The 27,579-nt window shown below is 44.2% G+C and overlaps 1 protein-coding gene across 2 annotated transcripts in view; it reads left to right on the top strand.

Moving 5' to 3' along the window:
• The window catches only part of MYH10 (myosin heavy chain 10), a 97,252-nt gene extending 69,839 nt beyond the window's left edge, over positions 1-27,413 (top strand). For both annotated transcript variants that reach the window (XM_065852473.1, XM_071816423.1), the window contains exons 16-41: positions 1,674-1,867; positions 2,435-2,556; positions 2,867-2,936; positions 3,036-3,196; positions 3,807-3,915; positions 3,989-4,120; positions 5,474-5,680; positions 6,843-6,980; positions 7,371-7,494; positions 9,708-9,879; positions 11,883-12,095; positions 12,197-12,341; positions 13,752-13,958; positions 15,026-15,130; positions 16,163-16,315; positions 16,652-16,900; positions 17,412-17,624; positions 18,123-18,335; positions 19,584-19,745; positions 21,130-21,258; positions 22,480-22,568; positions 22,828-22,951; positions 23,059-23,267; positions 24,084-24,192; positions 24,565-24,737; positions 25,669-27,413. In XM_065852473.1, coding sequence (XP_065708545.1) covers positions 1,674-1,867; positions 2,435-2,556; positions 2,867-2,936; positions 3,036-3,196; positions 3,807-3,915; positions 3,989-4,120; positions 5,474-5,680; positions 6,843-6,980; positions 7,371-7,494; positions 9,708-9,879; positions 11,883-12,095; positions 12,197-12,341; positions 13,752-13,958; positions 15,026-15,130; positions 16,163-16,315; positions 16,652-16,900; positions 17,412-17,624; positions 18,123-18,335; positions 19,584-19,745; positions 21,130-21,258; positions 22,480-22,568; positions 22,828-22,951; positions 23,059-23,267; positions 24,084-24,192; positions 24,565-24,737; positions 25,669-25,813 — 4,067 coding nt within the window. In that variant the 3' untranslated portion in view covers positions 25,814-27,413. The remainder of the gene's footprint in view (positions 1-1,673; positions 1,868-2,434; positions 2,557-2,866; positions 2,937-3,035; positions 3,197-3,806; positions 3,916-3,988; positions 4,121-5,473; positions 5,681-6,842; positions 6,981-7,370; positions 7,495-9,707; positions 9,880-11,882; positions 12,096-12,196; positions 12,342-13,751; positions 13,959-15,025; positions 15,131-16,162; positions 16,316-16,651; positions 16,901-17,411; positions 17,625-18,122; positions 18,336-19,583; positions 19,746-21,129; positions 21,259-22,479; positions 22,569-22,827; positions 22,952-23,058; positions 23,268-24,083; positions 24,193-24,564; positions 24,738-25,668) is intronic.
• The last annotated feature ends 166 nt before the right edge of the window (positions 27,414-27,579 follow it).

Genomic DNA, 27,579 nt, shown 5'->3' with positions numbered 1-27,579 from the left:
CTGAGGAAGCTGCTGGTGTTCCCCAAAGTCATTAGTAGAGGGCTTGAGTTCTTTAGCCAAGGGATGATTGTCCAGTCGCGCTGTTCAACGACTACTCTTAACCTATAGGCAAAGCTTACATTTGACATTAGTAATCCTCTTTGAAATACAAATAACCATCCTATGGACAGAGGGGAGCGAAACAAAAGATGCCTAATTACCACATGTATTTACAAAACTTTTAAAAGTACCTGGCCAAACTGAAGCTGAATGGTGTCCAGTTGTGAGTGGTGTCTGGTGGGTACCTGTTTCTAGTCCTTCCAAGCTGTTGTGTTCATCGTCTGTAAGACTGATTCCCAGGAATCTCTGTCCCATTTCCGGTTTAGAACTGAATTCTGCTTCGAAGTAAATAGTTGGGATATGACCTTATGAACAATTTACCACTACTTATTTTTCTAACTTTAATAAGCCCCTTAGATTCTTGTTTTTAAAGCTGTGGGGAGGATCTGGGCTCTGCTCTGCACTACATGCAAGACTTAAAAGTGATTATTCAAACTTGTTGCCCTCTATTTTTCTGCTTATAGTGTTCCTTTTTTCCTTTATAGACCTTTGAAAACCAGTTGAGTATCAGTATGAAATAATATATTGTCACTTATTTCTCATATACCGAACTAATTTTGGTAGCAAAGCATAATTCCCTCTGCTTTGGTTTGAGTGAATTTGAAGATAACTTCACAAAATTTGAATTCCAGCCTATGTATAGCTACTTGTTGCTGGCTGGCCAGCTTGGATTTCACAGACAACCTATATATGTTGTGCATTTGCTCAGTACTAAGTAGTGCCAACTATCATTAAGCTGTTAAGCCACCTGTGTATTTTTTTAGTGAGCTGTTTAAATAATTGTTGACATGCACAGGGAGTCATGTTCAGGTTTTTGGCCTAAAGGTTGTAGTTGTGGCAGTCAGATTGCTCATTTGTGCTTCTGAAGAAGAAACCAAAAAAAAAAAATCAAAGAAATTCTCTATTCTGATGCTTTGTGGCAGCTTTGAAGTGCTTTTGTGTGCAGTTTTCCTATTTTGAAAATTGTCTTTTGCACTTGTATATAAAACTTGGAAGAATTCTTCAAAACAGCAGACTAGCACAAGTCTGGTAGATGCTTTTTTCTCTCTTGTCACTGAAATAAGATTATTTTCAACTCTTCTGTAAATAGTTGTGCTTTAAAACCACTTCTGAATATTCAGTGAAACTCAGATTTAATCTATGTAATTACTGTGACTTTTCATTTTAAGCAAATACGCACAGGTGTCTAATTCCAAGTATTCAACCCAGAAATATTCTTGCACTGTAAAAATTCAAATAATTGCCAGTTTCCAGGCAACTTTCTGTCTCCTAAAAGTTGACTTACAATAAAGAAAATGGCTTTACTGGTCATGTAGAACTGCAAGTAAAGAGCTGGCTATTTGACTTTGTCCCTACCAACGCTACACTGTTCTGCTGTCTACGTTTGTGGCTCCCGGTCCCACTGCTTCTGCCCGGTGTCCCTGGTCCCTGCTGACTGCCCTCCCTCGGTGGCATCCTCCCTCATTTCTTCCACAAAGCTTCTGCTGCTGCACTTACTGCTCCTCTTTCTGCCTGTCTTTACACCTGATAAATATTCAAAGTCCCCTTAATTATTTTCCTCTTCTCCTTCCCAGTGGATCGTATTGTGGGTCTGGATCAGGTCACTGGAATAACGGAGACGGCTTTTGGCTCCGCGTACAAGACCAAGAAGGGCATGTTTCGTACCGTTGGCCAACTCTACAAAGAATCTCTCACCAAGCTGATGGCAACGCTCCGAAACACTAATCCCAACTTTGTTCGCTGCATCATTCCAAATCATGAAAAGAGGGTATGTCCTACAGACCACTCCTCTCATTCTTTCTCTTTATTAGAGTTTTTACGTGTATTTTAAGTTAGACGTGCTGTCTGTCTGCCTTTTGAAATCAGAAGCCAGGTTTCACAAAGTTTTCACACTGATTAAACATCTGCTCAGTATTCCCTTACCTTGCCTTGTTTAGATGGTTCATAGAATCCCAGAATGTCCTGAGCTGGACGGGACCCCCAAGGCTCATGGAGTCCAGCTCCTGTCCCTGCACAGGACCCCCCACAGGTCACCCCGTGTGTCTGAGGACGTTGTCCAGTCTCTCCTTGAACACTGTCAGGTTGGGCCGTGACCCCTCCCTGGGAGCCTGTTCAGTGTCCAGCACCTCTGGGTGAAGAACCTTTTCCTCATGTCCCACTGACCCTCCCTGGCACATCTTCTGCCATTCCCTGGGCTCTGTCACTGTCACAGAGAGAAGAGAATCATAAAATGTCCAACTAGACAGCTGACTTTGTAGAGGGTCACTTGAAGAACTACATTTTTTCATGAATACAAATTCAAATACTAAAAATCATGCTTGTTTTGTTTTTCCAGGCTGGAAAATTGGATCCACATCTGGTTCTAGATCAGCTTCGTTGCAATGGTGTTTTGGAAGGAATAAGGATTTGTCGGCAAGGATTTCCAAACAGGATAGTGTTCCAGGAATTTAGGCAGAGGTAACAGCAGGAGCAGTATCTTGAAGTTTTTATGAAAGAAAATTCCTTGTTAAATAATTGTAGATGCTCCCCCACCACTCAACTCAACCCACCTGGAAGAAAGTCCAAAACAATTTGTGAGGTCTTCAAGTGGCTTGAACTTGAAGCAGTTAAATGCTGCAGGTTTATTCTAAAAACAGTAGGGAAGGGGAAAACAACTTAAAATGGACCTGTGGAAAAACCTTCTGGAGAAATTCTTTAGCCGTGCACTTGGTTTTATGGTGATGTAGCTTGTTGTTGATTGTGAAGGTGTTATTTCTTTGACTTAAAGGTATGAGATCCTTACTCCTAATGCAATTCCGAAAGGTTTTATGGATGGCAAGCAAGCTTGTGAGCGCATGGTAAGTGTCTATACCTATATATTGCTAAAGTATTGTAAAGTTGAAACAAAAATTGTCCTTTCTTTGATGTAAGAACAATGTACTTGCCTGTCCATTTAGATCCGAGCATTAGAGCTGGACCCCAACTTATACAGAATTGGACAGAGCAAAATCTTTTTCCGTGCTGGTGTCTTGGCACACTTAGAAGAAGAACGAGATCTGAAGATCACAGACATTATCATCTTCTTCCAGGCAGTCTGCAGAGGATACCTGGCTAGGAAGTACGTATGGTCTTCTGGTTTGATTTTTCCCTTATTCATCTCTAAGTCTCTTTGATACGGGGCTATGCATTAAAACTTCCGTTTTCTTAAGAAAGTGTCTTGCCTGATAAACCGTAGTTGTATCCAGGGTAAACAGGTGATTTTTTTTTTTTTACCCAATAATAAGAATTTGTGCCTCCATTCCTTAGCGATATCTCCTTTCTTAATCCTTGTGCCTTGTTTATGATACAGTGAGTGGCTGCAAAAAAACCGAATCTCTTTCTGTTCCGCTGAGTTCTTAGGGATGCTCTGGAAAGCTGCTTTTTTGGGTTTTTTTTAAATTAAATGACATTTCAGTGTGTAATCCATTCTGATTTTATCCTTTTCACAAAAACATCTGTTAAGCATAAGAAGAAATAGCATTTGTAATTATTGTTTTGAAAAGGGTGAATCCAGCTCTTGTTCTGCCTCTTCATATAAGGAATGAGTTCTCATAAATCGGTGCAGTTGCTGAAACTTCAAAATAAGCCTATTTATGGTGTGCATGTTGTAGGGTTGGGTAACCTAACAATTAAAAACACGGACAGATGCTCAGCTGTATTTAACATGAAATGTTTTGCTTGCTTTTCAGGGCCTTTGCAAAGAAACAGCAGCAACTGAGCGCACTGAAAATCCTGCAGAGGAACTGTGCTGCCTATTTAAAGCTCAGGCACTGGCAGTGGTGGAGAGTCTTTACAAAGGTTCATTACATTCTGTCCCTTTGACTCTTGTAAATAGGTTGGTGCACGTTCTCACTTGTTCACGTCTTTGCAGGTGAAGCCTCTTCTTCAGGTCACTCGTCAAGAAGAAGAACTTCAAGCCAAGGACGAGGAGCTAATGAAGGTGAAAGAAAAACAGACAAAAGTGGAGGCAGAACTTGAGGAAATGGAAAGGAAACATCAACAGGTTTGTGCCCAAGATTGGGTTTTGATATATAGACTGTATATTGTGCTGTATCCTTTGTGAGGGAGCCATGCTGGAGAGACACTTGTGAGCAAAAGCTTGGTGAAACAGGAGAGTCAGCTCCTTCCATGCTCTGCTGAAATCTGGGTAGGAAGATGAGCTATTCCTCCAAGAATGCAGAAACATCATGGTAATGAAACTTTTTTTTTGGCCTTTCCCAGTTTATAGGAGAGTTTCAGTAGCAGTGTGACTTTGCTTTTCAGATGTCTTTTCAGGGTCGAATACCTCTGTGGTGTAAGTGTGCTGATTGAGACATAGGGAAGCAATTAGGACAGTTATTAGACAAAAGTGAAAATGAATTTGTGCGCCTAAGTAACACTGAGATCAATTTAAAGAACAGCTGAAAGAGCATCAGTAAAGATACATGTGTGTATATCACTCTGGTAACGTTGAGACATGATAGAACTGGGATGGATATCTGGAATGGCATTAGCATTAGTTCCTACAGGTGAAAGGGCTGGAGACAGGGCCTGAGGAGGACACTGGGTTTGTCTTGGTTGGAAAAAAGGAAACTGAGGGGAGAAATCATGGCTCTGCAGCTTCCCAAGGACGGGAAGGGGAGAGGGAGGTGCTGAGCTCTTTTCCCTGAGATCCCATGACAGGACACATGGAAATGGTTCAAAGCTGCATCCGGGGAGGTGTTCAGACTGGATATTAGGAAGCATTTTGTTACGAAGAGGGTGAGAAAACAGTGGAACAGACTTCCTAGAGAGGTAGTTGATGCCCCATGCTTGTCAGTGTTTAAAAGACATTTGGACAATGCCCTTAAATCATGGAATCATTTTGGTTGGAAGAAACCTTCAAGATCATTGAGTCCAACCATTAACCCAGCCCTGGCACTGCCCCATGTCATGAGAACCTCATGTCCGTCTGTCCAACCCTCCAGGGATGGTGACTCCAGCACTGCCCTGGGCAGCCTGTTCCAATGCCCCACAGCCCTTTGGGGAAGAAATTGTTCCGAAATCCAACCTCAACCTCCCCTGGCGCTACTTGAGGCCGTTTCCCCTGCTCCTGGCGCTTGTTCCTGGGGAGCAGAGCCCGACCCCCTGGCTCCAAGCTCCTTTCAGGCAGTTCAGAGATCAGAAGGTCTCCCCTCAGCTCCTGTTCTCCAGCTGAACCCCCAGGTCCCTCAGCCGCTCCCATCACACTTGTGCTCCAGCCCCTCACCAGCTCCGCTCCCTTCTCTCAACTCACTCAGCACCTCAAGTAACTTTGCACCTGTTGTCTGTATAATGTCTCATGAGAGAGTCTGAAATTCATTTTTACTACTTTACTACCTTTTGTGTATATTTGCAGCTTCTAGAAGAGAAAAACATTCTTGCCGAGCAACTCCAGGCTGAGACGGAGCTCTTTGCAGAAGCTGAGGAGATGAGGGCACGCCTGGCTGCCAAAAAACAAGAGCTGGAAGAAATTCTTCATGATTTGGAATCCAGGGTTGAGGAGGAAGAGGAAAGAAACCAAATATTGCAAAATGAGAAAAAGAAAATGCAGGGCCATATTCAGGTACACCTCTTGGTAACTAGAAACGGAAAAGCATGTGGACAGGACAGTTAGGGATGGGAAACCTCCCTCAGCATCTCAGTGGTGCGGAGGGATTCAGCTCCTTAGCACCATGTGTGGAATAAAATAAATTGTAATTTTTTTTCTCTTCTTGTGTTGGGGTGTTTTAGCTTGTTCTGGTCACCAGGCGTGGGAGCGTGAGGGAAGAAAAAGAAGAGCCCAGATGCCCTGTCGGTAGCTGTAGCGTGTGGGTAGTGTCCCAGGCAGGGAGTGCTTGGGAGAGGGGAGGAGCTGGGAACGGCTGCGTGGAGCTCAGCCGTTCCGTTCCAGAGACACAGACTGATGGGATGATGTCACCTGTGAGAGAAATGTTCCTTTTTGAGTGAAATCCAGTTAATATCATTAAATACGATTCCTTCCTTGGCATTTATGAAACTAAGACAACTTCACCTCCTCAAAGTTACTTGGGCTTTTTTGTGTGTGTGAAAATCAGATTGTTTAGATGCTTCCTGTTGAATACCCAGGGACTTTGAAAAAGGGAATACCTAAGAACTTATCTGGGTTTTTTTTAAATGTTAAAGGTACCTGAAGGGGAAATAAACCCTACATTGCACAGCCCTTGGTGCCTTTTAATAAGTGTCCATTAATGCGTGGCTGAGAATTTTATTTGAAACCGTGAATTAATAGAAGCACAATAGGTGATGACTTTATCTGAATCATTTCAGCTGTCATATTGAGATCCAGAGTCACACTGAAATCAGGAGACCTGTCTCCTGGGGCATCCCTTGCCAGACACCTGCACTGGGACGCCTTTCGGATGCAGTGTTTCACGAACCATTTGACATAAGGCCTCATCTGGTTTCGTTGTCATGAAGCAGATTTTTTCTTTTATGTTCAGAATGGTGAAGCTGAAAGACTGTGTGTGTTTCCTACACAGCATATTGAAGCTAAAGCTGAAATAAAGTACAAAAAACTCCACATGTGTCACGTGGCCCTTAATTTCATTACCAGATTGATACTATAAATGCATCCACCACAGTGAGTGCATTATTAGTGCCAGGGCAGGTGGCTTTTCAAAATAATACTTTTTTTTTTTCACCAGGTTGAAAAAAAATGCACATGTGTAACCTGGAAAGGGCACAGATGCAATTTGTTGTCTTCACAGGACCTGGAGGAACAGCTTGATGAGGAGGAGGGAGCTCGACAGAAGTTGCAGCTTGAAAAAGTGACAGCTGAAGCTAAGATCAAAAAGATGGAGGAAGAGATCCTACTGTTGGAGGACCAAAATTCCAAATTTCTGAAGGTGAGACCAGAGTGCGTGGTAAGGGAGGTGTTCGCTGGTTTGCGTTCTTGCTGCTTCCATGAGTTTTTGAAGTCTAAGAGCTGGAAACAGTGGTTTATCATAGCTGCCATTGTTCTTTGCAAAATATACAGGTGTTACTTGGCTTAGATGTGTGGCCTGGATTTCCAAAAGCAAATTCTGTCCTAAAACCAGGACTCCCATGTGTTAAATTCCAAGTCTCTCTTGGAAAATAAACGTTCATGTTTCTGTACTATTCCAACTGGTACCTAATATTGACAGGTCAGTCACTTAAGATCTGCATTAGTATGCTGTATGAGACCTCTGTACAAATTTTGTATATTCAGTTATTTGTGCTGCTTAGAGACTCTTCAAACTGTTTTTCCTAACTAGGAAAAGAAGCTGATGGAGGATCGGATTGCTGAATGTACTTCTCAGCTGGCTGAAGAAGAAGAAAAAGCCAAAAATTTGGCCAAACTCAAGAACAAGCAGGAAATGATGATCACTGATCTGGAAGGTTTGTTCTTAGTACATCTGCCTATTAACAGCTTGGACATGATGCTAGAGCGGGATGGAGATACCTTAACAGCCATTATCTTTATCTGAACTTTGGAAGAAATTTGTGTCGCTTGCAAGCCTTGCTGTGTTTGACTGCTCACTCTTACGTTTAACTTGCTAGTTTTTAATTTTTGAGAACCCATTTCATTGACAGAGGCACTCAGACATTCATGTTGTTGCGTGAATCTCCCAGTACCAGGCCAAAACTTCTGTCTGCTAGGAAGTTCCTACACTTCTCTATAATAACACATTAGAACAAAGTATTTCTGGAGGAATGTTAATAGGCATTCATTAGGCTTCTAATATTTTTGAAATAAGCAAATCTGTATTGTTTTGCTTTTCTTCATATTTTGTTTATCTAAACCAATTCAGTTTCTTTGGCCATTTATTTCTGATTGTTTTGCCTGTGTTGTCACAGGCTAAAGTAGCGCTATATGTAACATTCCTTGATTTTTGTTGTGGGGTTTTTTTTCATTACTTATGACCATAAATAGCTATTGTGCAACATTAATAAACTGCCAAGTCAAAGTTGCAAAATATAAGGCAAAGTTTCTCTCTGTGTCCTAATTTGGAAATAGTTTTTTCTCTTACTGTATTATGGCTTCTCTTGCTGCATATTTTAAAACTGATGTGCTTATGGAAAAATACCAAAATGTTATCTTATCTGTATAGGAAGGTATGGAACTAATAGGGGTAGTAGATACTTGATGTACTTTTTATTTAAAAATCATATTCAGAGCCCTTAAGATGGGCATAAGATTTACTCACTGGAAAATAATGCTTGAGTAGTTGTGTGCTTAAATCCGGACTGGCATTTCTGAAGGTACTTGACAGATGGGTTCGGTTATGGTGCTGTTCCAAGACTGATGACCTTAGAAATGGAAATTAAAGCTTGAATATAAGGCATGCCATTTCTTGGCTAGTAAAGCACAGTAAAATGATACTTACTCTTGGAGATGATTCAAGAAGCCCTTAAGATCTCTCTGCTGTGGTCTTGGCACTGCCAGGCACCGGCATTAAAAACCAAACACACACACACAAAGACAAACAAAACAAACAAAAAACCAAGCCAAACAAAAAAACCCAAAGAAACTAATTCAGTTTACTATGACCTTTCTCAGTTGTAAAATTGGGTCTTATGACACTGTTCTAGCTGTCACTGACCAGAATTACAACATAAAAACAGAGGGAAAAGTGCCTTTTTTTTTTCTTTTTTTAAATGAGGAACTGTTTAGAGAAAAACAGTGTTACTGTAGATTGTTTGGAAAATTGCAAACAGCCCAGAGTGGCTCTAAGAGATGGTTCTTGAACAGGATGTGCAGTGGCTGCCTTAGGAAGCCTGTGAGAGAAGTCTCTGCACTGAGGATCCACAAAGTATCGAACAAGTTTATGCAAATGCATTTAGAATTGGGCTAAAGCTTTGCTAAGCACATGTGTTGTGACAACATTTTCAGGTGATTTAACTGTATGGCCTACCTGCTAACAGTAAGCAATGCAACCAGTCACTGTCGGAGTCAGATAACAGGCAGATCAAGTAAATGCATTTTATCGTCATGGCACTGATAACTGGGCGGTTTTCACAAAGAAATACCTTAGGGCAGGAGTATCTTGGGTACGCAAATAAATTCCTGAAAGTTTCAGGGTTGCAAAGTCTTGCTGAATACCAATGGGATGCAAGTTAGTTGCGCAGATACTTGCAAGAACAGTTTATCCGAGTTTTCTTTAAGCTATACTGTTTTCCAGTGGACCTTTTGGAGTCTGGCCTAGCCCTTCCAACACCATGCAAAGCATTACTTTTTCCAGTCTGTAGTTGATCTTCATTTTTGAATCTTGATGTATGTGCTTATCTGGTCTAGCAGCTCAAACTGCTTTTCCATTAGATCCCACTCCTTATTTTCTGTTATGTTTTTGGTTATGTTTCTGTTCGCTTATTCAAAACTTTTTTTTTCCTCCAGTCATAATTTTTTTTTGTGACTTTCCATGTAAATCATACAGTTCTACTTTGCTATTTCACCTTGCCTGGTCAGTCTTCCAACTGCAGATAGGAGAAAGAATCGACACAATATAAATTAAACTTCCCACCCTTCCTGCCACCCCATGGCCCTGCCCCTGAACCTTCTAGAGATGACAGGAGAAAAAATTGCATATGAATACAAGTCTTTGCTTCCGTAGAGCGCTTAAAAAAGGAGGAGAAGACCCGTCAAGAATTAGAAAAAGCTAAAAGAAAACTTGATGGTGAAACAACAGACCTACAGGACCAAATAGCTGAGCTGCAAGCCCAGATTGAAGAACTGAAGATCCAGCTGACCAAGAAAGAGGAGGAGCTGCAGGCTGCTCTTGCCAGGTCGGTGCACATTGGGGCTCACAGCTGTGGAACCTGCTTTCCCAAACAGAATTTCAGTTGTCTGCAGACGTATCAGAACTGGGAATGATAAAGCAGATGCCAGTTCACGTTTGTACTAGAGCACCTCTAGACAGCTGTGCTGTGTGTAGACAGGGAAAAGGAAAAGGAATTCAGTGCTCTATGAAACTGTAAGAAAAGAAGTTTTGCCAGGGTATAATAGTGTTTGGCTCTGGAAGCTTTTTCTTAGTCTCCCAGTGTTCAGCCTCAGGAGGTAAAAAGCATGTAATTCTCAGTGAGTCTTCTTAATAGAGTACTCACAGTGGCTGGGTGAGAGATTGACCGTGAGCCGGCCACATGTGCTGGCAGCCCAGAGGCCAATTGTGTCTTGGACTGCACCACAAGGAGTGTGAGCAGCAGGTGGAGGGAGGGGATCCTGCCCCTGCACCCCGCTCTGGTGACCCCCCCTGCGGTGCTGGTCCAGCTCTGGGTCCTCAGCACAGGACACACATGGACCTGCTGGAGAGGGGCCAGAGGAGCCACAGGAATGATGTGAGGCTGGAACAGCTCTGCTGGGAGGACAGGCTGGGGTGTTCAGCTGGAGAAGAGAAGCTCTGGGGAGACCTTAGTACAGCCTTTCTGGACTTAAAAGGGGCCAATAAGAAAGATGGGGACAGACTTTTGAGCGGGGCCTGTTGTGACAAGACAAGGGATGATGGTTTCAAACTAAATGAGGAGATTGAGGCTGGACATGAGGAAGGAATTGTTGGCCCTGAGGGTGGTGAGAGCCTGGCCCAGGTTGGCCAGAGAGGTGGTGGATGAACCATCCCTGGAGACATCCCAGGCCAGGCTGGACGGGGCTCTGAGCAACCTGAGCTGGTGAAGATGTCCCTTCTCGTGGCAGGGGTTGAACTTTGAAGATCCCTTCCAACCCAAACAATTCTATGATTAAGATTTCTGTGGTGATCTTGCAGTCATATGTTAGAAAATAAACACTTTTTGTATTTTTTGAGTTATGATTTATAATTTTTCAGGAAGAGAAAATTGCACAGAATATGCATTTTTGGGACAGTGGTGAGATTGTGGGAGCGGTAAGGGAAAGGGAGCTGGGGGTCCTGGGAACAGCAGGGTGACCATGAGCCAGCACTGGGCCCTTGTGGCCAGGAAGCCAATGGTACCTGGGGTGGGTTAGAAGGGGGTGGTCAGTAGGTCAGAGAGGTTCTCCTGCCCCTCTGCTCTGCCCTGGGGAGACCACACCTGGAATATTGTGTCCAGTTGTGGCCCCTCAGCTCCAGAAGGACAGGGAACTGCTGGAGAGAGTCCAGCGCAGCCACCAAGATGCTGAAGGGAGTGGAGCATCTCCCGTGTGAGGAAAGGCTGAGGGAGCTGGGGCTCTGGAGCTGGAGAAGAGGACACTGAGGGGGGACTCATTCCTGGGGATCAATATGGAAAGGGGCAGTGTCAGGAGAATGGAGCCAGGCTCTTCTGGGTGACAACCAGTGACAGGACAAGGGGCAATGGGTGCAAACCGGAACACAGGAGGTTCCGTTGAAAGATGAGGTGAGGGTGTCAGAGCCTGGCCCAGGCTGCCCAGGGAGGCTGTGGCGTCTCCTTCTCTGCAGCCATTCAAACCCGCCTGGACCCCTTCCTGTGGAACCTCAGCTGGGTGTTCCTGCTCCATGGGGGGATTGCACTGGATGAGCTTTCCAGGGCCCTTCAACCCCTGACATTCTGGCATTCTGTGATCTACAAAATTAGAATACTTGAATATAAACTTGAAAGCGTGGTCATTCTGATAGCACATCTCTAGTACCTGGGGCAATGTGCCTGTCAGGATCTTGAGAATAACAGCAGCAGTGGCTTTGTATCTGAAGTTTTAGGTCTGTTTTATTATAGCGGAAAAGTTAAGATATCATTTATTTGCATAATTTAAATAACGGTAGACTGTTATGAGAATAGATCTGAAGCTCTGAAACATCATGAACTGTTGTGCCTCTATTTAACAGAGGTGATGAAGAAGCAGTTCAGAAAAACAATGCACTGAAAGTGATAAGAGAGTTGCAGGCTCAAATTGCAGAACTCCAGGAAGATCTGGAATCTGAGAAGGCATCACGCAACAAGGCAGAAAAGCAGAAAAGAGATTTAAGCGAAGAGTTGGAGGCTTTAAAAACTGAACTGGAAGATACCTTGGATACCACTGCAGCACAGCAAGAGCTGAGGTATGATCACATGGTTGTATAGGAATGTACCATTAAAATTCATCTTTGATTTCCAAAAGACTAAAATGTTGATTTTTGATAACTATTGATGGTTCCTCTAGGACGAAACGAGAGCAGGAGGTGGCTGAGCTGAAGAAAGCAATTGAAGAGGAAACCAAAAACCATGAAGCACAGATCCAGGACATCAGGCAGCGGCATGCTACTGCCCTGGAAGAGCTCTCTGAACAACTGGAACAGGCCAAAAGGGTGAGAAGAAATCAAATTACAGAAATACACTTTTCTGCTTCAGGACTTTTTATAAGTAATATGAATGTTGCGGTCCCTTTCGCCGACATCTGCAGAGCTAAGTTGCAATTGCAACTCAGTCAAACACATCGTGCTGGTTTGAATATATTGCAACTATTAGTCTTGGCATCTGAAAAGTATTCATTAGACTTGGAAACAATGCACCTAGAGATAAATAATGCAGTACTTTGGTAGGAATTCTTCAGCAGCCCACATGCTTATTTGGTGAAAAGCAGTTCTCTGCATGCATGACCTACAGAACGCTTCCAGAGAAGGTAACTGTAGTGTCAGTGCTCACAAGTAACAAACTGTGAGTGCAGGTTGTGTACAGGTTCTTCCACCCACTTTTAACTTGGTGCTTGTGCTGTGACCTCCAGTGCTCGGTGTCTGTCAAGCTTCTTGCCAGTTTGCACAGCTGCATTTTGTTCTCTGGTAACCACTGGCGGCGTGGGCAGGAGGAGACGCACCCGGACAGAATTGTTCCTACTACTGTAGCTTCAGCGTCTTGTTCAAAAGTAAAATTATTCTAGCACTGCCAAAAAAACCAAAAGTACCTTTAGTTAGTGAAATTATAGTTTTGGTCGTTCACAAATGTATGCATGGACAGTTTATATACCATAGTAATGTTTTTACATAGGGAATACTTCACGCGCTTCCTTAGTTTAAAATACTAAGTGAGAAATGTAGTAGTTGAAGCTGGTGGAAATTATAGGTTATTCACCTGAAGATGTTATGCATGTCTTCTGCTCCTTATTCATTAAATATTCTCAATTGGAGCATGACAAGATGGAAGAATACCCTGCAATCTTAAACAAAGGTCCTGTGATAAGGTGGTGTCAGTTCTGATATAGTAAGAATGGCACTTTAAACATCCCTTATGCCAATTATCAGTTTTTAAAAACCTTTTTGACAAGTGTCAGTGCAGTGGTGAAAAATACTTTGTTATGCACTTCCAGGCTGCTATGTCTGCTAAAATCAGGGCAGCTTTAGTTGATATCTTTCCTTTTGTTTCTGGGAGATGAGCCGTGCTCATCGGTTCATGGGCACAGTCCTACCTCTTTGCAGTGCCGCTCCAACAGTCGTTTCACAGTACTGACATCTCAGATCGTGTTGAATTCATAGAAATATCTTCTGGTCCTCGCTCTTACCTGTGATACCTGAGAGTGGAATAACTCGCATTAATGTAGTTTTTTGGCTAACATGCACAGAATTTTACGTGACAACATTTTAAACACTCCCTATTTACAACTTGCTGAGCACTTGTTTTATCTTTGAACTTGTAAACCCAATTTGCTGGATTAAATATTTTTAGCAGAAAACTTTATTGACATGTAACAAAGTGTTGAATTTCTTTCCTATTGTTTTTCCTAGTTTAAAGCCAACCTTGAAAAAAACAAGCAAGGCCTAGAGTCCGACAACAAGGAGTTAGCCTGTGAAGTGAAGGTCCTGCAGCAGGTGAAGGCAGAGTCTGAACACAAGAGGAAGAAGCTTGATGCTCAGGTGCAAGAGCTGACTGCAAAGGTCACGGAAGGAGAGAGACTGAGGGTGGAACTGGCAGAGAAAGCGAACAAGCTGCAGGTAAGGATGTACAGAAGTCACAGAATCACAATCATTTTGGCTGGAAGAGACCCTCAAGATCCTCGAATCCAACCATTAACCCACTGCCCCATGTCCCTGAGAAATGGTCAGGAGAAATGACTTTCAAAGTTGCAACTGGGTCTGTAGTTGATGTGGGAGGTGATTTCAGTCTTGCACTCTCATGTTTGAGGGGCCTTAAATTGGTGATGTGCCTCAGGTGGAGACAACTGGACAGCCATGACATTAATCCTGAGCTTTTTGGACAATGAGAATTATAGCGGTTTACAAGTACATGGTTTCCCATCCTAGAGACCAAATCCTGTCAGAGGCTCTACTGACAGCTGGCCTGCAGGTTTTTGGCTTGGATATTGGAGTTGGGTTGAACTCATTTGTAGGTGTGAGCAAAATTGTACTGATGGATGATGGCCACAGATTGCCTTTTGTGCTTCAGAATTGGGAACCTGACAGATGGAGATTGCAAGTTAAAGGCTTTCTGAGAAATGTAGAACATGGATAAAGTGCAGTCAGGGCTGACTTTTAAACCACAGCAATGGGTGCTTTAGGTAAATTAAGCCAAAGTGCTTTAAAAAGGGAATGGCCCAGTTCTTTTTGGGCAAAGCTTTCAGGCAGGCTCTCACTGTATATACAAGTAGCATAGCCTAAAATAGCAAGAGTTGGCACCTGGCAGAAATCCGTTTTCTTGCAGTGATGCTTTAAACCCAGCTGCCACCCTGATATTCCCTGAATTAATGGTCCTGGAAAATATATGGTACTAAAATTAAATATGGCATTTGAATATGAATGCAGATATTGGAACATGCTCTGCTAAATATCATGCCTAACTCTTGTTGTGTTATGCCCTAAAGTTCAAGATTGGCATCCAACTTCAAGTTTCGAACTAAACTTCAGTATTTTTAGCTTGTTGTATCTCTGCACTGGCTTCTGTTGTTGCCTTGCCACACCTGGAATTTGTTGAGGTTTGATGCTCTGCAGTCCAGCTCCCGGTGGGATGCAGGCATGGCTGTAGTCAGCCACACGCCCTTACCTTCTGACTGCTTCCTTTTCAGAACGAGCTGGATAATGTCTCGAGTCTCCTGGAAGAAGCAGAGAAGAAAGGCATCAAGTTTGCCAAAGATGCGGCTAGTTTGGAATCTCAGCTTCAGGACACACAGGTGTGTGTGCAGGGAAGCCTGAACTTTGCACTGAAGCTTTTCTTCCTCATTGAAATGCGAACTGCGTAACAGAAAATACGTTTTCATTCATGGTTTGGAAAGTCCCTTGGGTAGAAGCTGTATTTCCTATTGAAGCCAGTAGTGAAATGCAGTGTATAATGACTGCTCAGCTAAGTGTGGAGACAATTTTTCATTATTTAAGATTCGCCGCTTGATAGACTGCAGGCTTTCCGTTCGTCTTTTATTCCTTTGTCTCTGCGGGAGATAAGTATTAAGTCAAAAACACCGTTCCAAGTAGAATATTAATGTAAATGAGGTCCTTGGGGTATAGGAAAGGCATGAGGGACAATACTCTCTTTTACTGACAGCTCAAGTTCTTCGAACTGCCAGTGTTTGGAGTTAAATAATGCAGCTTTATGCATGTATTCATCAATTAAATGTAATTTTTTTTCCCTGTATAAAAATGCTAATGGTGACTACTTGAATAATGTTAACCACAATTGGAGAGCTCTGTGAACAGGATGGATGGTTACACCTTTCATTAGTTTCTGTTACGACAGAAGTTTCCACTGCTTAATTACAGCTGTCTTTAAACTGACTTTACATTCACACAATGCAGCAGGACTTGGAAACGTGCTGCCATTGCAGGATTTGCTGCTATATATTCTTACCACGTGGTTTAAAATAGGGACTCTATCTGCTTATTTGAGAGAAGAAAAGTAAATTTTGAAGGTGACTTCTATACTTCTTTAAAGATGGAAAAATATCCTCCATTAACTTGTAGAACAGACAGTGGCATGGACTCCCTGATCAGAAATACACCTTAGAAAGGCTAAAGTGTGCCCATAATGAGTGATCAGTGGCTTTTTGAAGACTCAGATGTTTTCGTAAGCATGTCCTTGTACAAAACTGTTGTAAGAAAAATTATCAAACCTGAAACTCCATATAGAGTAATGGAGGATGGGAGCCTGAGGCCCCAGATAACACACACTGAACCAAACTGAACTTGGAATGTGCCTGTTGGTGTAACAGGAGCTGCTGCAGGAAGAAACGCGCCAGAAACTCAACCTGAGCAGTAGGATCAGGCAGCTGGAGGAGGAGAAGAACAACCTGCAAGAGCAGCAGGAGGAGGAGGAGGAGGCCAGAAAGAACTTGGAAAAGCAGATGCTCGCCTTGCAGTCTCAGGTAAGCTGTTGGAAACGACAAGACTCCCTAAGACCTACGCGTTCCAGGTGAGATGAACTGGTGTCCCAAACATCTTGCAAAAATGTCATGTAATTTGCACATGTACTAGACCAGATTTTGGAATGAATTTTCCTGTGCTCTTTCTCCATTGCAATCATGACTAGTAGAACCAGCTGTAGTGGGCTGGATTTTGCCCTACTTGGTATCCTACTAGCTCACAATTTTTGGGTTACTTTAGCAATAACATCTATTTCTGGTTTTGTATTTTGGACCTGATACCTTGCTTTCCTTCTCCTGATGCACTAAGGAACGTTATTTTCTTTTATTAAATCTCAGTTGGCTGATGCTAAGAAAAAGGTAGATGATGACTTGGGAACCATTGAAGGCTTGGAGGAAAATAAGAAGAAATTATTGAAGGACATGGAGTCCTTAAGCCAGCGCCTAGAGGAGAAGGCAATGGCTTACGACAAACTGGAAAAGACAAAGAATCGCCTGCAGCAAGAGCTGGATGACTTGATGGTGGATCTAGATCATCAGCGCCAGATTGTTTCTAACTTGGAGAAAAAGCAGAAGAAGTTTGATCAGGTAGTCTAGTTTCCTGTCATCTTGCTGCTTTCTGTGATTTTTAAATGACATCTTGTTTATATTGTTACTACATAAATGAGCCTGGAGACACTGGGTATTGATAAATCTTTTGTGAGCAGCTTGGCCATTGTTAAGAGTGATCTCTCACTTATAATTTCAGTGAGCTAAATGCCAGCTTTGAGTCTTGTTAGACCCAGTAATCAGCTCTTTATATACAACAAGGAAATTATATTGGAACAAAAACTTAAGAGTATTATTGTAATGTGAAGACTAAAAGACAGCAATAATATAGAACTTACGTAATCCTGATTAGTAGCTTGCTTGCCTCATCTCATCCCAGAGTAGCTGTAGCTGGTTTCTTACTAGCACTTTGATCAAGACTGAGAGACTGGACAGCTTCTGGAGGCCAATTACACTTCAAGCATTAACCACTTCATTGACTGAAACACCTGAGGTAGGAAGGCCCTGATTATAGAACCTAGGAGATGGATTAATTATTTCTTATGTTCAGATGCTGGCGGAAGAAAAGAACATCTCTGCCAGATATGCAGAGGAGAGAGATCGTGCGGAAGCAGAAGCAAGGGAGAAGGAAACCAAAGCGCTGTCTCTGGCTCGGGCTTTGGAAGAAGCCCTGGAAGCTAAGGAAGAATTTGAAAGACAAAACAAACAGTTGCGTGCAGATATGGAAGACTTAATGAGTTCTAAAGATGATGTGGGCAAAAATGTAAGTACGTTTCCACATTTTGTTTTGTTATATACTGCATAGGCAATAACATAGGAAAACTGCCTGGTTGGAGAAGTATATTTGATAGAAAAATATGTTTTGAAGCTGATTTATAGCTCAAATTTCTGGAGGAATTAAAGCTCAGAATAAGAGGTTCTTTATTAACATCAAGCCACTTCAAAAGATGTGAAGACCTGAAGAGCTGAAGCTGCTTGGCCATTAGTCACAATGGCAGCTGCAACTCCATTTAAGAGCTTGTCTCACTACTGATTTTTTCTGTGACATTACACAGCTCATCCCTCCTGTCAACTGCGTAGCTGGTTGTTTGGTTCTCTAATACAGGCTTAGAGATACTGTTCTGCCTGCTCTAGTTCATTGTCCAATTCTGAGTATCACAAAATGTAGTGTACGAGTTCATATAATGTCTTATTTTGCTGTTAAAAAATGCTGACATTGAGATACCCAAGGCACAGGGTCTGATTAATGTTTGTGGCTTAGGTCCATGAGCTGGAGAAGTCAAAGAGAACTTTAGAGCAACAGGTTGAAGAGATGAGGACTCAGCTGGAGGAACTGGAAGATGAACTGCAGGCCACAGAAGATGCGAAGCTTCGTTTGGAGGTGAACATGCAAGCTATGAAAGCCCAGTTTGAGAGAGATCTGCAAGCCAGAGATGAACAGAATGAAGAGAAGAAGCGGATGCTGGTGAAACAAGTATGTCTGTTTTGTTCAACTTCATAGCGAGAGGGGCATGAGGTTCTTTTGCCAAAGCTCTGTAGCTTCAGTGATAAAATCCTTTACTTAAAGATCTTCTCTTGTAGAAATCTCAAGCACTAATCTTTGCAAGAATAGGTCTTGTTGAGGACAGGCCACTGTCAGCTTGGCGTTAGTCCTCTGACAACACTCCACGTGCCAGCAGAGGTCGGGCTGTTGCTGTGCGGGTGTGTTCCAAGGACAGGGATTTGTTATTTGGACTTTCAAGCCCGTTTCATTTGATGTACAGGAGCAAATCCGTGGATGCCGAGATAGACTGTAATTAAGTGAACGGCTTCCTAAATTAAAATTGTGGCACGTCCCAGGTTTACCTGACTTGAGAGTTCTAGTAACACAAAGCAGATCAGAAGAGACTCAAGAAATGCCTTTAAAATTTCATGCTTTGAAAAGATGGGTCTAAATCAAGATTAAGCTTTGAGAAAAAAATACCAAATACTTCAAGATTTATCACAAGAAAACAAAAATATAAAATTACTAAGAATCAGCGATATAGAGATCTTTTAGAAATAAGCATGGGCCTGAAGGGCTTTTGAAGTTCACTGCAATGCAAAATTGCTGTCTCTTGCACTGGACCAGAGCTCTTGGACCCAGCATGAGGAGGCAGGCTTGCTTCAGAACAGAATACATTCCTTCCTGTTGGTAACCTGGGGCATTTCTGGCTCAGCTTTATTTTTGTGTAAGTTTGGCTTAATTCATGTTGGCTTCTTTTGGGGAAGAAAAAAAGAAGGTAGTTGGTGTATAACTGCTGGTAGCATGGCTGTTTGAAAGCAAATTATTTCTTTTTCTTTTTTTTCTTTCCTGGAGAAAATGAGGTGATTCTGTTTCTTATTTTCCTCTTAATGGTTCGATCAGAATTAGCGACATCTGCCCCAGAGCGACACCGAAATGTGAACGGATATGCTGGGGAAGAAGCTGATCACTAAGCAGCTGAACAGATGAAATGGAAATGCTTCAGTTGCCGAGTTATTGTTGTTATTTTCCTTTTTGTCAGCTCAGAGATCTCTGCTTCCAATTTGTGGGTTTGGTTTTGCCATCTACAGCCTCTGCCCGTGTAGCTTGTGTTCTGTAGTCTTTTCCAATTGAGTCATGTTAATTCTGCAGAGGCCTTTTGGAGTCACTGACCACTCTCTTAGGATTTTGTTTGCTCTGTTCCTGGAACCGAGCCTGTTCAATGCCTTGATTTCCCAGGTGCGAGAGCTGGAGGCAGAGCTGGAGGACGAGCGCAAACAGAGAGCTCTGGCTGTGGCGGCCAAGAAGAAAATGGAGATGGACCTGAAAGACCTGGAAGGTCAGATAGAAACTGCCAACAAGGCTCGAGATGAAGCGATCAAACAGCTCCGTAAGCTCCAGGTAGGCACAGCTCACCTGCCGAGCTGCTCTCAGTCCTGCGGACAGTCTGTCCAGGGTGCTGCTTTGCATTAAATAGTAAACCATCAGTAGCGTGAAGGCAAGAGGAGGATTAGACTTTGACACATATAGTGTCTGGCCTGAACTTGTCACCTGCTCAAAACTCCTCTCATCCTTTTGTTGGTAAGGAGTTAATACTTTTATTCAGTAGTCATCTTTTGCTGTATTTTAACACTTTGCGTAAGGATTTACTGAGTGTTGCTTTCCAGGCTGCATTTTTTAAATTTATGGTTGGTTGTGTCTTTGAATTTACTGACTTGAGCGTGGCTGTTGCTCACTGCTGCTTCCTCAAGTCAAACTTCTTAAGGCATCTTCAGCCAAAAATTCTCCAGAGAAAAAGGAGGAGTCAATTTTAGCTGCTTTTAAAACACTCCAAGATGCTCATTCTTTTTAGTTTGGCAAGAAAAAACAGTCTTTGTCATTCCCAGAAAAACGTTCAACATTTGGTAGAGTTCAGTTTTACCAATGATCTTCAGTGCCACGGCCCAAAACTGCAGGAGCATGAGGCTGTGGCAAGACTGCGTAAAGCACATAACAAGTTAAATTGCCTTTCTGCCCTGTCCACTTCATTCTTGGGCAGTCGTGCTTCAAATCCTCCTCCGGCTGAGTGAGGGCAGCTCTGGGCTGAGGGGGGAGCAAATTAAAGCGAAAAATGCTGGTTCCCAGCAGCACCCACCTCTCCAGTGCAAGGGCTGGGACAGGTGGGAGTTCACACCCCATCTCTGGGCACTCCCATCCAAGCACCTGAAATAAGTGACCAGTGGATTATAAAGATGCAGGTACAACTGAAACGGGGTTTCTCCAACTTCCTTACTCCTTCAGCATCTCAAACTCGTGCAGGTTAAGATCTCAGTCTGTGCTAACAGCGTTTCCCAAGGGAAGCATCGGTTTGTGCTGCTGGGTGTGCACAGCAGTGCATCCTGGTACTTGTGCATGGAGAACAGTTTATTACCCTGTGTACTTGCAACAAGTTTTTGGTGAATTTAAGTAAGTTTTTTGTAAGTCATTCCAAGAGCTTTACCTCTCCATCAGTTTCATGACAAATGTGAGCAGCTCTTCAGTGCAGTTGATTGCTACAAGAAATAGACTGGATAAATGAAGTGAAGTCTTACAATGTGATATTTCTGGCAAGGAATTGGGCAATGGAAAGATGAGAAAATGAAGTTTCACTATGAAAATAAGAACTGAAAATGCATTTAAGTTGAATGAACCCACTTTGGGAGGAAGGCCTTACCTCTGAAGGGCCAAACTGCTTCAAAGCTACTAATAAATGTTGTGATTGTCCTAATGCAGCAAGGCTTTTTCTTTCTCTGCTTGCCACCAACAGGCTCAGATGAAAGATTACCAGCGGGAGCTGGAAGAAGCCCGCGCATCCAGAGATGAGATCTTCACGCAGTCCAAAGAGAGTGAAAAGAAGCTCAAAGGTCTCGAAGCAGAAATACTCCAGCTCCAAGAGGTGAGATTGAAACCCAAGAAATTGGTTTTTCGTCCTAGAGTGTGGTGAAGATCAGCAAATAAAAAAGGTAAAAAGCAAACTCATGAGTTGAACAGAGAAATGGGAACCAGGAGAACCTTCTCTTCCCCCCCACCACCCCGGATCACCAGTGAACTTCTTATGGCTTTGTAGGAATCATTCTGGTAGTCCGGACTCCATTTCTGTATTGGGTAGCAGGAGAGCTTTACTGCTGCTTCAACAGACTTGAGGCCTCGCCCAGGTCTGCAAAGTGGTTCTGGAGTCTCTGTAGGGTGCAGAGCACGGTGTCAGGACTAAAACTGGTTATTGGAACTATGTAAAAACCCAACAATCTCCCCAGTACCTCAGTGGAACATTGAAGTCTGTGAAGGTTTGTCTGTCTGCCCTCTCAGGTCCTCATCCCTTTCTCTTGCGGGCATGTGTGCCCTTGTTGGTGATTTATGTAAGAGCTCTAGGTCCTGCTACATGTCCCTTATCTCCTGTTGGCTCCTTGATCTGCCTCAAGGTCAGACATCAGCAGAATTGCTTTGTGTGACAGACTTGCCTCCGTTGTGTCCTGTCTTTGCTGCAGATCAAAGTCTGGAGCAATTACTCTGATTTCACTACATTTACTGTTTGAGCTTTTACAGATAACCTATCTTTTGCTAGAGCTTCTCCATGTCATGCTTTTGTGGGCTTTAAACTTGTCAGTCCTGCACTTGCAGTGCCTGTAGTTGTCCTCTTAGCAAATTCCTGGGTGTTTCTACGCTTTGTACGGATTTATAATATTAATTCAGTGCTGTTTATACTGTTGTGCTAAAGCTTTTATTTCCTATACTTGCATTCATGCTGTGTGCTCTGTAAGAACCTAAAAAATTCACTTAATTTAGTGTCTGCTTTACACTGAATGTGTGTGTTAGTGTGTGACAGAATGGCTTTCTCCTGCTGTTTGTGGCCTGGATGTTACTGATCTTCACGGATTTTTTGCCGTAACTTTGTGCAAGGAACACTTCAGGGACAGGGAGAGGTAAATCATTGTAGCTGTGTGTGGAAGTTAAGGGGTGAAATATCAAGATGCTGTGTCCTTCTTCTACAGCTCTTGCTTTTGCTTATCCATTAAAAGACCTCGGGGATATCACCTCATCTCCCAGTAGTTATTAGAAGGCTGAATTGTTTGCAGAAGATTCCTAGTGCTGTAACAAATCTTTCCCTAACCCTTCCTAGGAGTTCGCTGCGTCCGAAAGAGCCCGTCGTCACGCCGAGCAGGAGAGGGACGAGCTGGCTGATGAGATCGCCAACAGCGCTTCGGGAAAGTGAGTCGTCAAGTGTGTTAATTGTCCATCTGAAATGTATTAATTGTCCATCTGAAGAACTCGAGGCACTAGCTGCCGTAGTTCTGGATAGTCTGCTTGCAAATTCTGTATTGACCTTTGTTCACGATAAAAGTTCCATGTTGTTATGAGGAGAACTGGTGACACAGTAGCTACTCGTGGCAATTTGCAATGCCTAAAGTATCAGAAGCAAAGTAGCCAGCAGGTAGAACGTGTCCTGACCCAAATATTCCCTTTCTAGGTCAGCGCTGCTGGATGAGAAGCGCCGACTGGAAGCTCGGATTGCACAGTTGGAGGAAGAGCTGGAGGAAGAGCAGAGCAACATGGAGCTTCTCAACGAACGGTTCCGAAAGACCACGCTGCAGGTGAGGCCACTGTGGGCACTTTCGGAGGGGCAGTTTGTGTGTCGGTGTGCGGTTACGTGGAGGTGCTGAACAGCACCAAGTGATCTTCTGCTCTCCTCCTCTGAAAGGTTGACACGCTCAATTCGGAGCTGGCTGGGGAGCGGAGCGCTGCCCAGAAGAGTGAGAATGCGCGGCAGCAGCTGGAAAGGCAGAACAAAGAGCTGAAAGCCAAACTGCAGGAACTGGAGGGGTCTGTGAAGTCAAAGTTCAAGGCAACAATTTCTACTCTAGAAGCCAAGATTGTGCAGCTAGAAGAGCAGCTGGAGCAGGAAGCCAAGTAAGGAAAAATTCTGTTTGCCCTGTCAGTTGAAAGTCTGAAACCTCCGTGCTTTGAGTTTTTGTAGGGATGAGATGTGAGCTTACAGCACAGGCATCGGGGATTATTATCTAGAAACCTTCTGTTTTAAGGGACGCATTTAATGAGACAGCTGTAAAGTAACCGGGAGGTTCAGAATCTGTTTGTAACTGAAACGGCTGAATTAACTCTTGAAGGTGGATTTGTTAACTGGCAATGCCGGGATCCACAAGGTGCTGCAGCAGTTTCTTGAGACAAGATGAAACATCCCCTTGAGACACCTGGTCCCTGGGTAGAGGAAGCAAGGTGACCGGTTTAGGTGTGGCAGCGTTGGTCTGTGGGGATGAATCCTGTCCTGTGCTCTGCAGAGTTCTCTCCTTGCTTTCTAGGTCCTCCAAGTAGTTTTTGATCTTTTAGCTCTCTCTCCCAGAATCTGAAGGAGGCCTGGCTTTTATCACCACCTTCACTCTTTTTGTGCTTTTGGCTCCGCAAGAGCAGCGATGGCTTTAAAGCTGCTTTGTTCAGTCTCATTGTGAAAAAGCACCTTCTTATCCCTCTTTTTAGCCTGCACTACGTGCTGCTCCAGGGTAGCATTTCCTGTGTGCAAAGCTGCGTCCCAGCTGAGCAGCAGCGCATCAGAGCTGTGTGGGTTCTGTTGGTGGAGACAGGCGTGGTAAGAGAACTCGAGCGTCAGTTACACAGTGAGGCGAGAGCCTTTTGGAAAGGACAGGTCTTGTGTTCCTCGCCTTCACCTACTGGGACAAATAATGGCCAAACAATGACTTTTGGTTATTCTAGGGAAAGAGCAGCTGCGAACAAACTGGTCCGTCGTACAGAGAAGAAATTGAAAGAAGTCTTCATGCAGGTGGAGGACGAGCGTCGACATGCAGACCAGTACAAGGAGCAGGTGGGTGTAGGGGCTGAGTTTTTGAGGCCTGTTTCTTGGAAAAAACTAAGAAAACTATACTGTGTGTAGAAAGGGCTTGTTAAGAAGCATGTTAGTAAAAAGAACTAAGGTCATCTGCCTTGATGACTAAACTGGTAGAGCAGCTCTCAGCGGTCAAACCCCCGGTGCTGGCTCTGGTGTGCTGGGCTGTTCCGTGCGCTGCTCTCCCAGCCGCAGCAGATCTGTTGTGTCCAGGAGCGCAGGCCGGCGTCCGCACTGGGACTGAAGGTTCTTGTCCCTCTGGGCGGGTGGGGAGGCCGGGAGCCGGAGCTCACCCGGAACTGGGGATGCAGCTGTCCGGTGCGATCCTGAGGACCTGCTTCGGTGTTTTAGATGGAAAAGGCGAACGCCAGAATGAAGCAGCTCAAACGTCAGCTGGAAGAGGCTGAAGAAGAAGCCACACGCGCAAATGCTTCCCGACGTAAACTGCAGCGTGAGCTGGACGATGCCACAGAGGCCAATGAGGGCCTGAGCCGGGAGGTCAGCACCCTGAAGAACAGGCTACGGTGAGTGGTGGCGGCGGGCGGGGTTTCCCCAGGCCCTCCTGTCGGTCCGTGTAACGCGGCCCTGGGGAGCTCCCAGCTCTGGAACTGCAGAAGCGGAGCTGCTGACGTTAGGGGATGGGTCAGACTGGAGCCTGCTGGGAACTGCTGACTGAGCCTGATGGTGGTAACAAGGAAGCTGAGGGACCACAAGGATATTCCTGACAACTCTTGAGCCTGGAGTTTTTGGAGCTCGTGTTGTCAGGTTCCCTGGGCCTGTCAGTTCAGTGCAGCTGTAGGTAAACACAACAGAGACAGCTCAGTTGTGCTTTCCTGTGGCTGGTAGATCCCTTCTTTCCTGACCCACCTGGTGGGAGCGTTCCAGACTTTCCTTGAGTTCTGTCAGAGATCGGGGTCCGTATCGAGTGTGGGTGGGAGTCAGCAGTGGTGCGGCTGTGGCACAACAAGAACCATCTCGACAGGGAGAGCGGCTGAGCTGCTGGGCTTGGAGGAGGGGAGCAGGGGTGCAGTGCAGTACTTCGCAAACCAGCAGCCGGTGTTGGTTTGGGTTGTGTTTGGTTTTTTGTTTGTTTTGGTTTTGTTCTTGTTGTTTGTGGGTTTTTTTCTTTTTTAGTGAACGTGCTCGGTTTAGCGCTTGGTCTGTGCTTGGTGCTTGCACAGACAATATTTTAAGTTACTTGGGACTTGCCAGATTAAGGTGATTCCTAAGTGGGAATAGCAGAGTACCGGAAGGTGTTCGCACGCTGCCTGCTGACCCCTTGGTCAGAGCGGAGGTTTCAAAACTCCACCTGTGAAATTTCCCCCAGGGGTGCTTGGAACTGAGCTGCCACTTTCCCTGGGACATTAGTGGGGACTTCCAGGGGTGGCCACCAGTGCAGAGGCTGCGCTGCAAGACGTGACGTGTTGGCACTCACTGTCTGCTCCTGGTTTGCAGGAGGGGGGGGCCCATCACCTTCTCCTCAAGCCGCTCCGGGAGACGCCAGCTGCACATCGAAGGGGCCTCTCTGGAGCTCTCGGACGACGACGCGGAGAGCAAGGGCAGCGATGTGAATGAAGCGCAGCCGGCCCCTGCCGAGTAGAGCCCCGTCACACCGTTTGCATGCAGAGACCTGTACACAACAGTCGGCAGGACCAGGGGATGTTCCCGACCACCGAACTGCCTTGTGGCCCTAAACCTGCCTTATGGAACGTCGGCATGCTACAAGGTTATTGTCATAGGTCAGCTATGTCTTAAGGCTCTCCAGCCTCATCATATGTACCCTGCTTCAGATATAGGTACAACTGCTTTTTTTTTATATATCATAAACAAAATGAGATCATCTCTGTTCAGTGCATCTCTTTTCCAGATACTCATTGTAAAGCCATTTTCTAAGCATCATGTGAAGGATGAAACTTTGTTTTTTTATCAATCCAGAAACTTCATTCCCAGAGGGCAGGTGGTTGGGACAGGCCCATTGTCATGACTATGCATGCTGTGTCAGTCAGACATCCTTCCATTTCTGCTGTGCTCAGGCGGCCCTGGGCTGGGCCGAGTCTGTTGGATCATTGAAGACCAAACCGCACCTGTATCTCTCTTTTCTCCTAATTGTTGTGATCCGCACACAATCAGTGAGTGAACTGTGAAAAAAAGGCCTTGGGAAGTGTTAGAGGGAAATGTAGGGATGAGTGAGTTAGTGTCCATTTTTAACCTGAAATATCATTTTGAAGTGTTCTTGGCACCTGCATCATCAGTTTAGTGTTCATGCAGTACAGGCAAACCGGGACAGCGTCACCGTTCCTCGGCTATACAGCTGCTGCTGCCACGCCCCACAGATCTCTGTATATATTCAGGCTGGTATAATGTGAACACCAGTGGGAAATAAACATACACCACAGGCTACATTAATTTATTAATTGATGGCTGAGTCAGTCTGCAGGACCTGAAGCTGAGCGGCTGCTCTGAGGGCCGAGGCCTTGGCAGCAGCTCAGCAGCCAGCCTGGTGCCCCTGGTGTCCCCGGGGCAGGGGCAGCGTGGGCTTGCAGGGAGCCCGTGGTCGAGGGGCTCAGCGCCGGGGGTTGCCTGCCTGTGAGTTAACATGCCAGTGGATGTGAATCCTGTTTTTTTCCTGTTGTTTTGTTGTTGTTTTGGTTGTTTTTTTTTTTTTTTAATTATTTTGAACAGTATTACAGCAAGTAGTTAGTGTTCTTTTTGTTTAAATAGCTGAAAAACTGACATTACAGAAAGTGCCTTAGACACTACAGTACTAAGACAATGTTACATATATAATTTGCCTATATAACAATGATTTAATGTATTAATTTTGACTGTGCTTCATATCATGTACCTCTCTAGTCCAAGTGGTATTACTGATATTAGTGACAATGAATCAGTGTTAAGTAGGAAACTTCCTCTGCCACATCCTCAGAAACCATGGATTTCCTTTTTTGGTTAAAAGCTTTAACATCTGTCACAAAGGTTTTGTTGTGTGTGTTTGGATATTTTTAATCAAACTGGCTGTTGACCACCAGGCATCTGACTGCAGAGATCTTGTTTTCTTGTATACCCATATTTCTAGACAATGATTTTTGTAAGACAATAAATTTATTCATGATAGATGTGGCCGCCTGCTCTGTTTACTTACCAGAAGAGCTATCTCCTGAGGCTGGCATAGACCTTAATAAACAAGAATATGACTGGAAGCTGCCTTTTCCCTTCTTCCTCTTTTGTTTGCTTGGGGTGTCTTTTGTTTTCATTTTTACCTAAATAGAGCAGGAAGGGCTGGGTCAGGGCTGAGCCTTTGCCCCTGGTGGCAGCTCAGGAGCCTCATGCTGCCTTCAGTGCTGCAGCACAGACACGGTGCTGCCC

The sequence above is a fragment of the Patagioenas fasciata genome, chromosome 18 (assembly GCF_037038585.1).
Source record: "Patagioenas fasciata isolate bPatFas1 chromosome 18, bPatFas1.hap1, whole genome shotgun sequence".
Lineage (NCBI taxonomy): Eukaryota > Metazoa > Chordata > Aves > Columbiformes > Columbidae > Patagioenas > Patagioenas fasciata.
The sequence above is the reverse complement of the archived record's forward strand: the minus strand, read 5'-3'. Positions and strand labels throughout refer to the sequence as shown.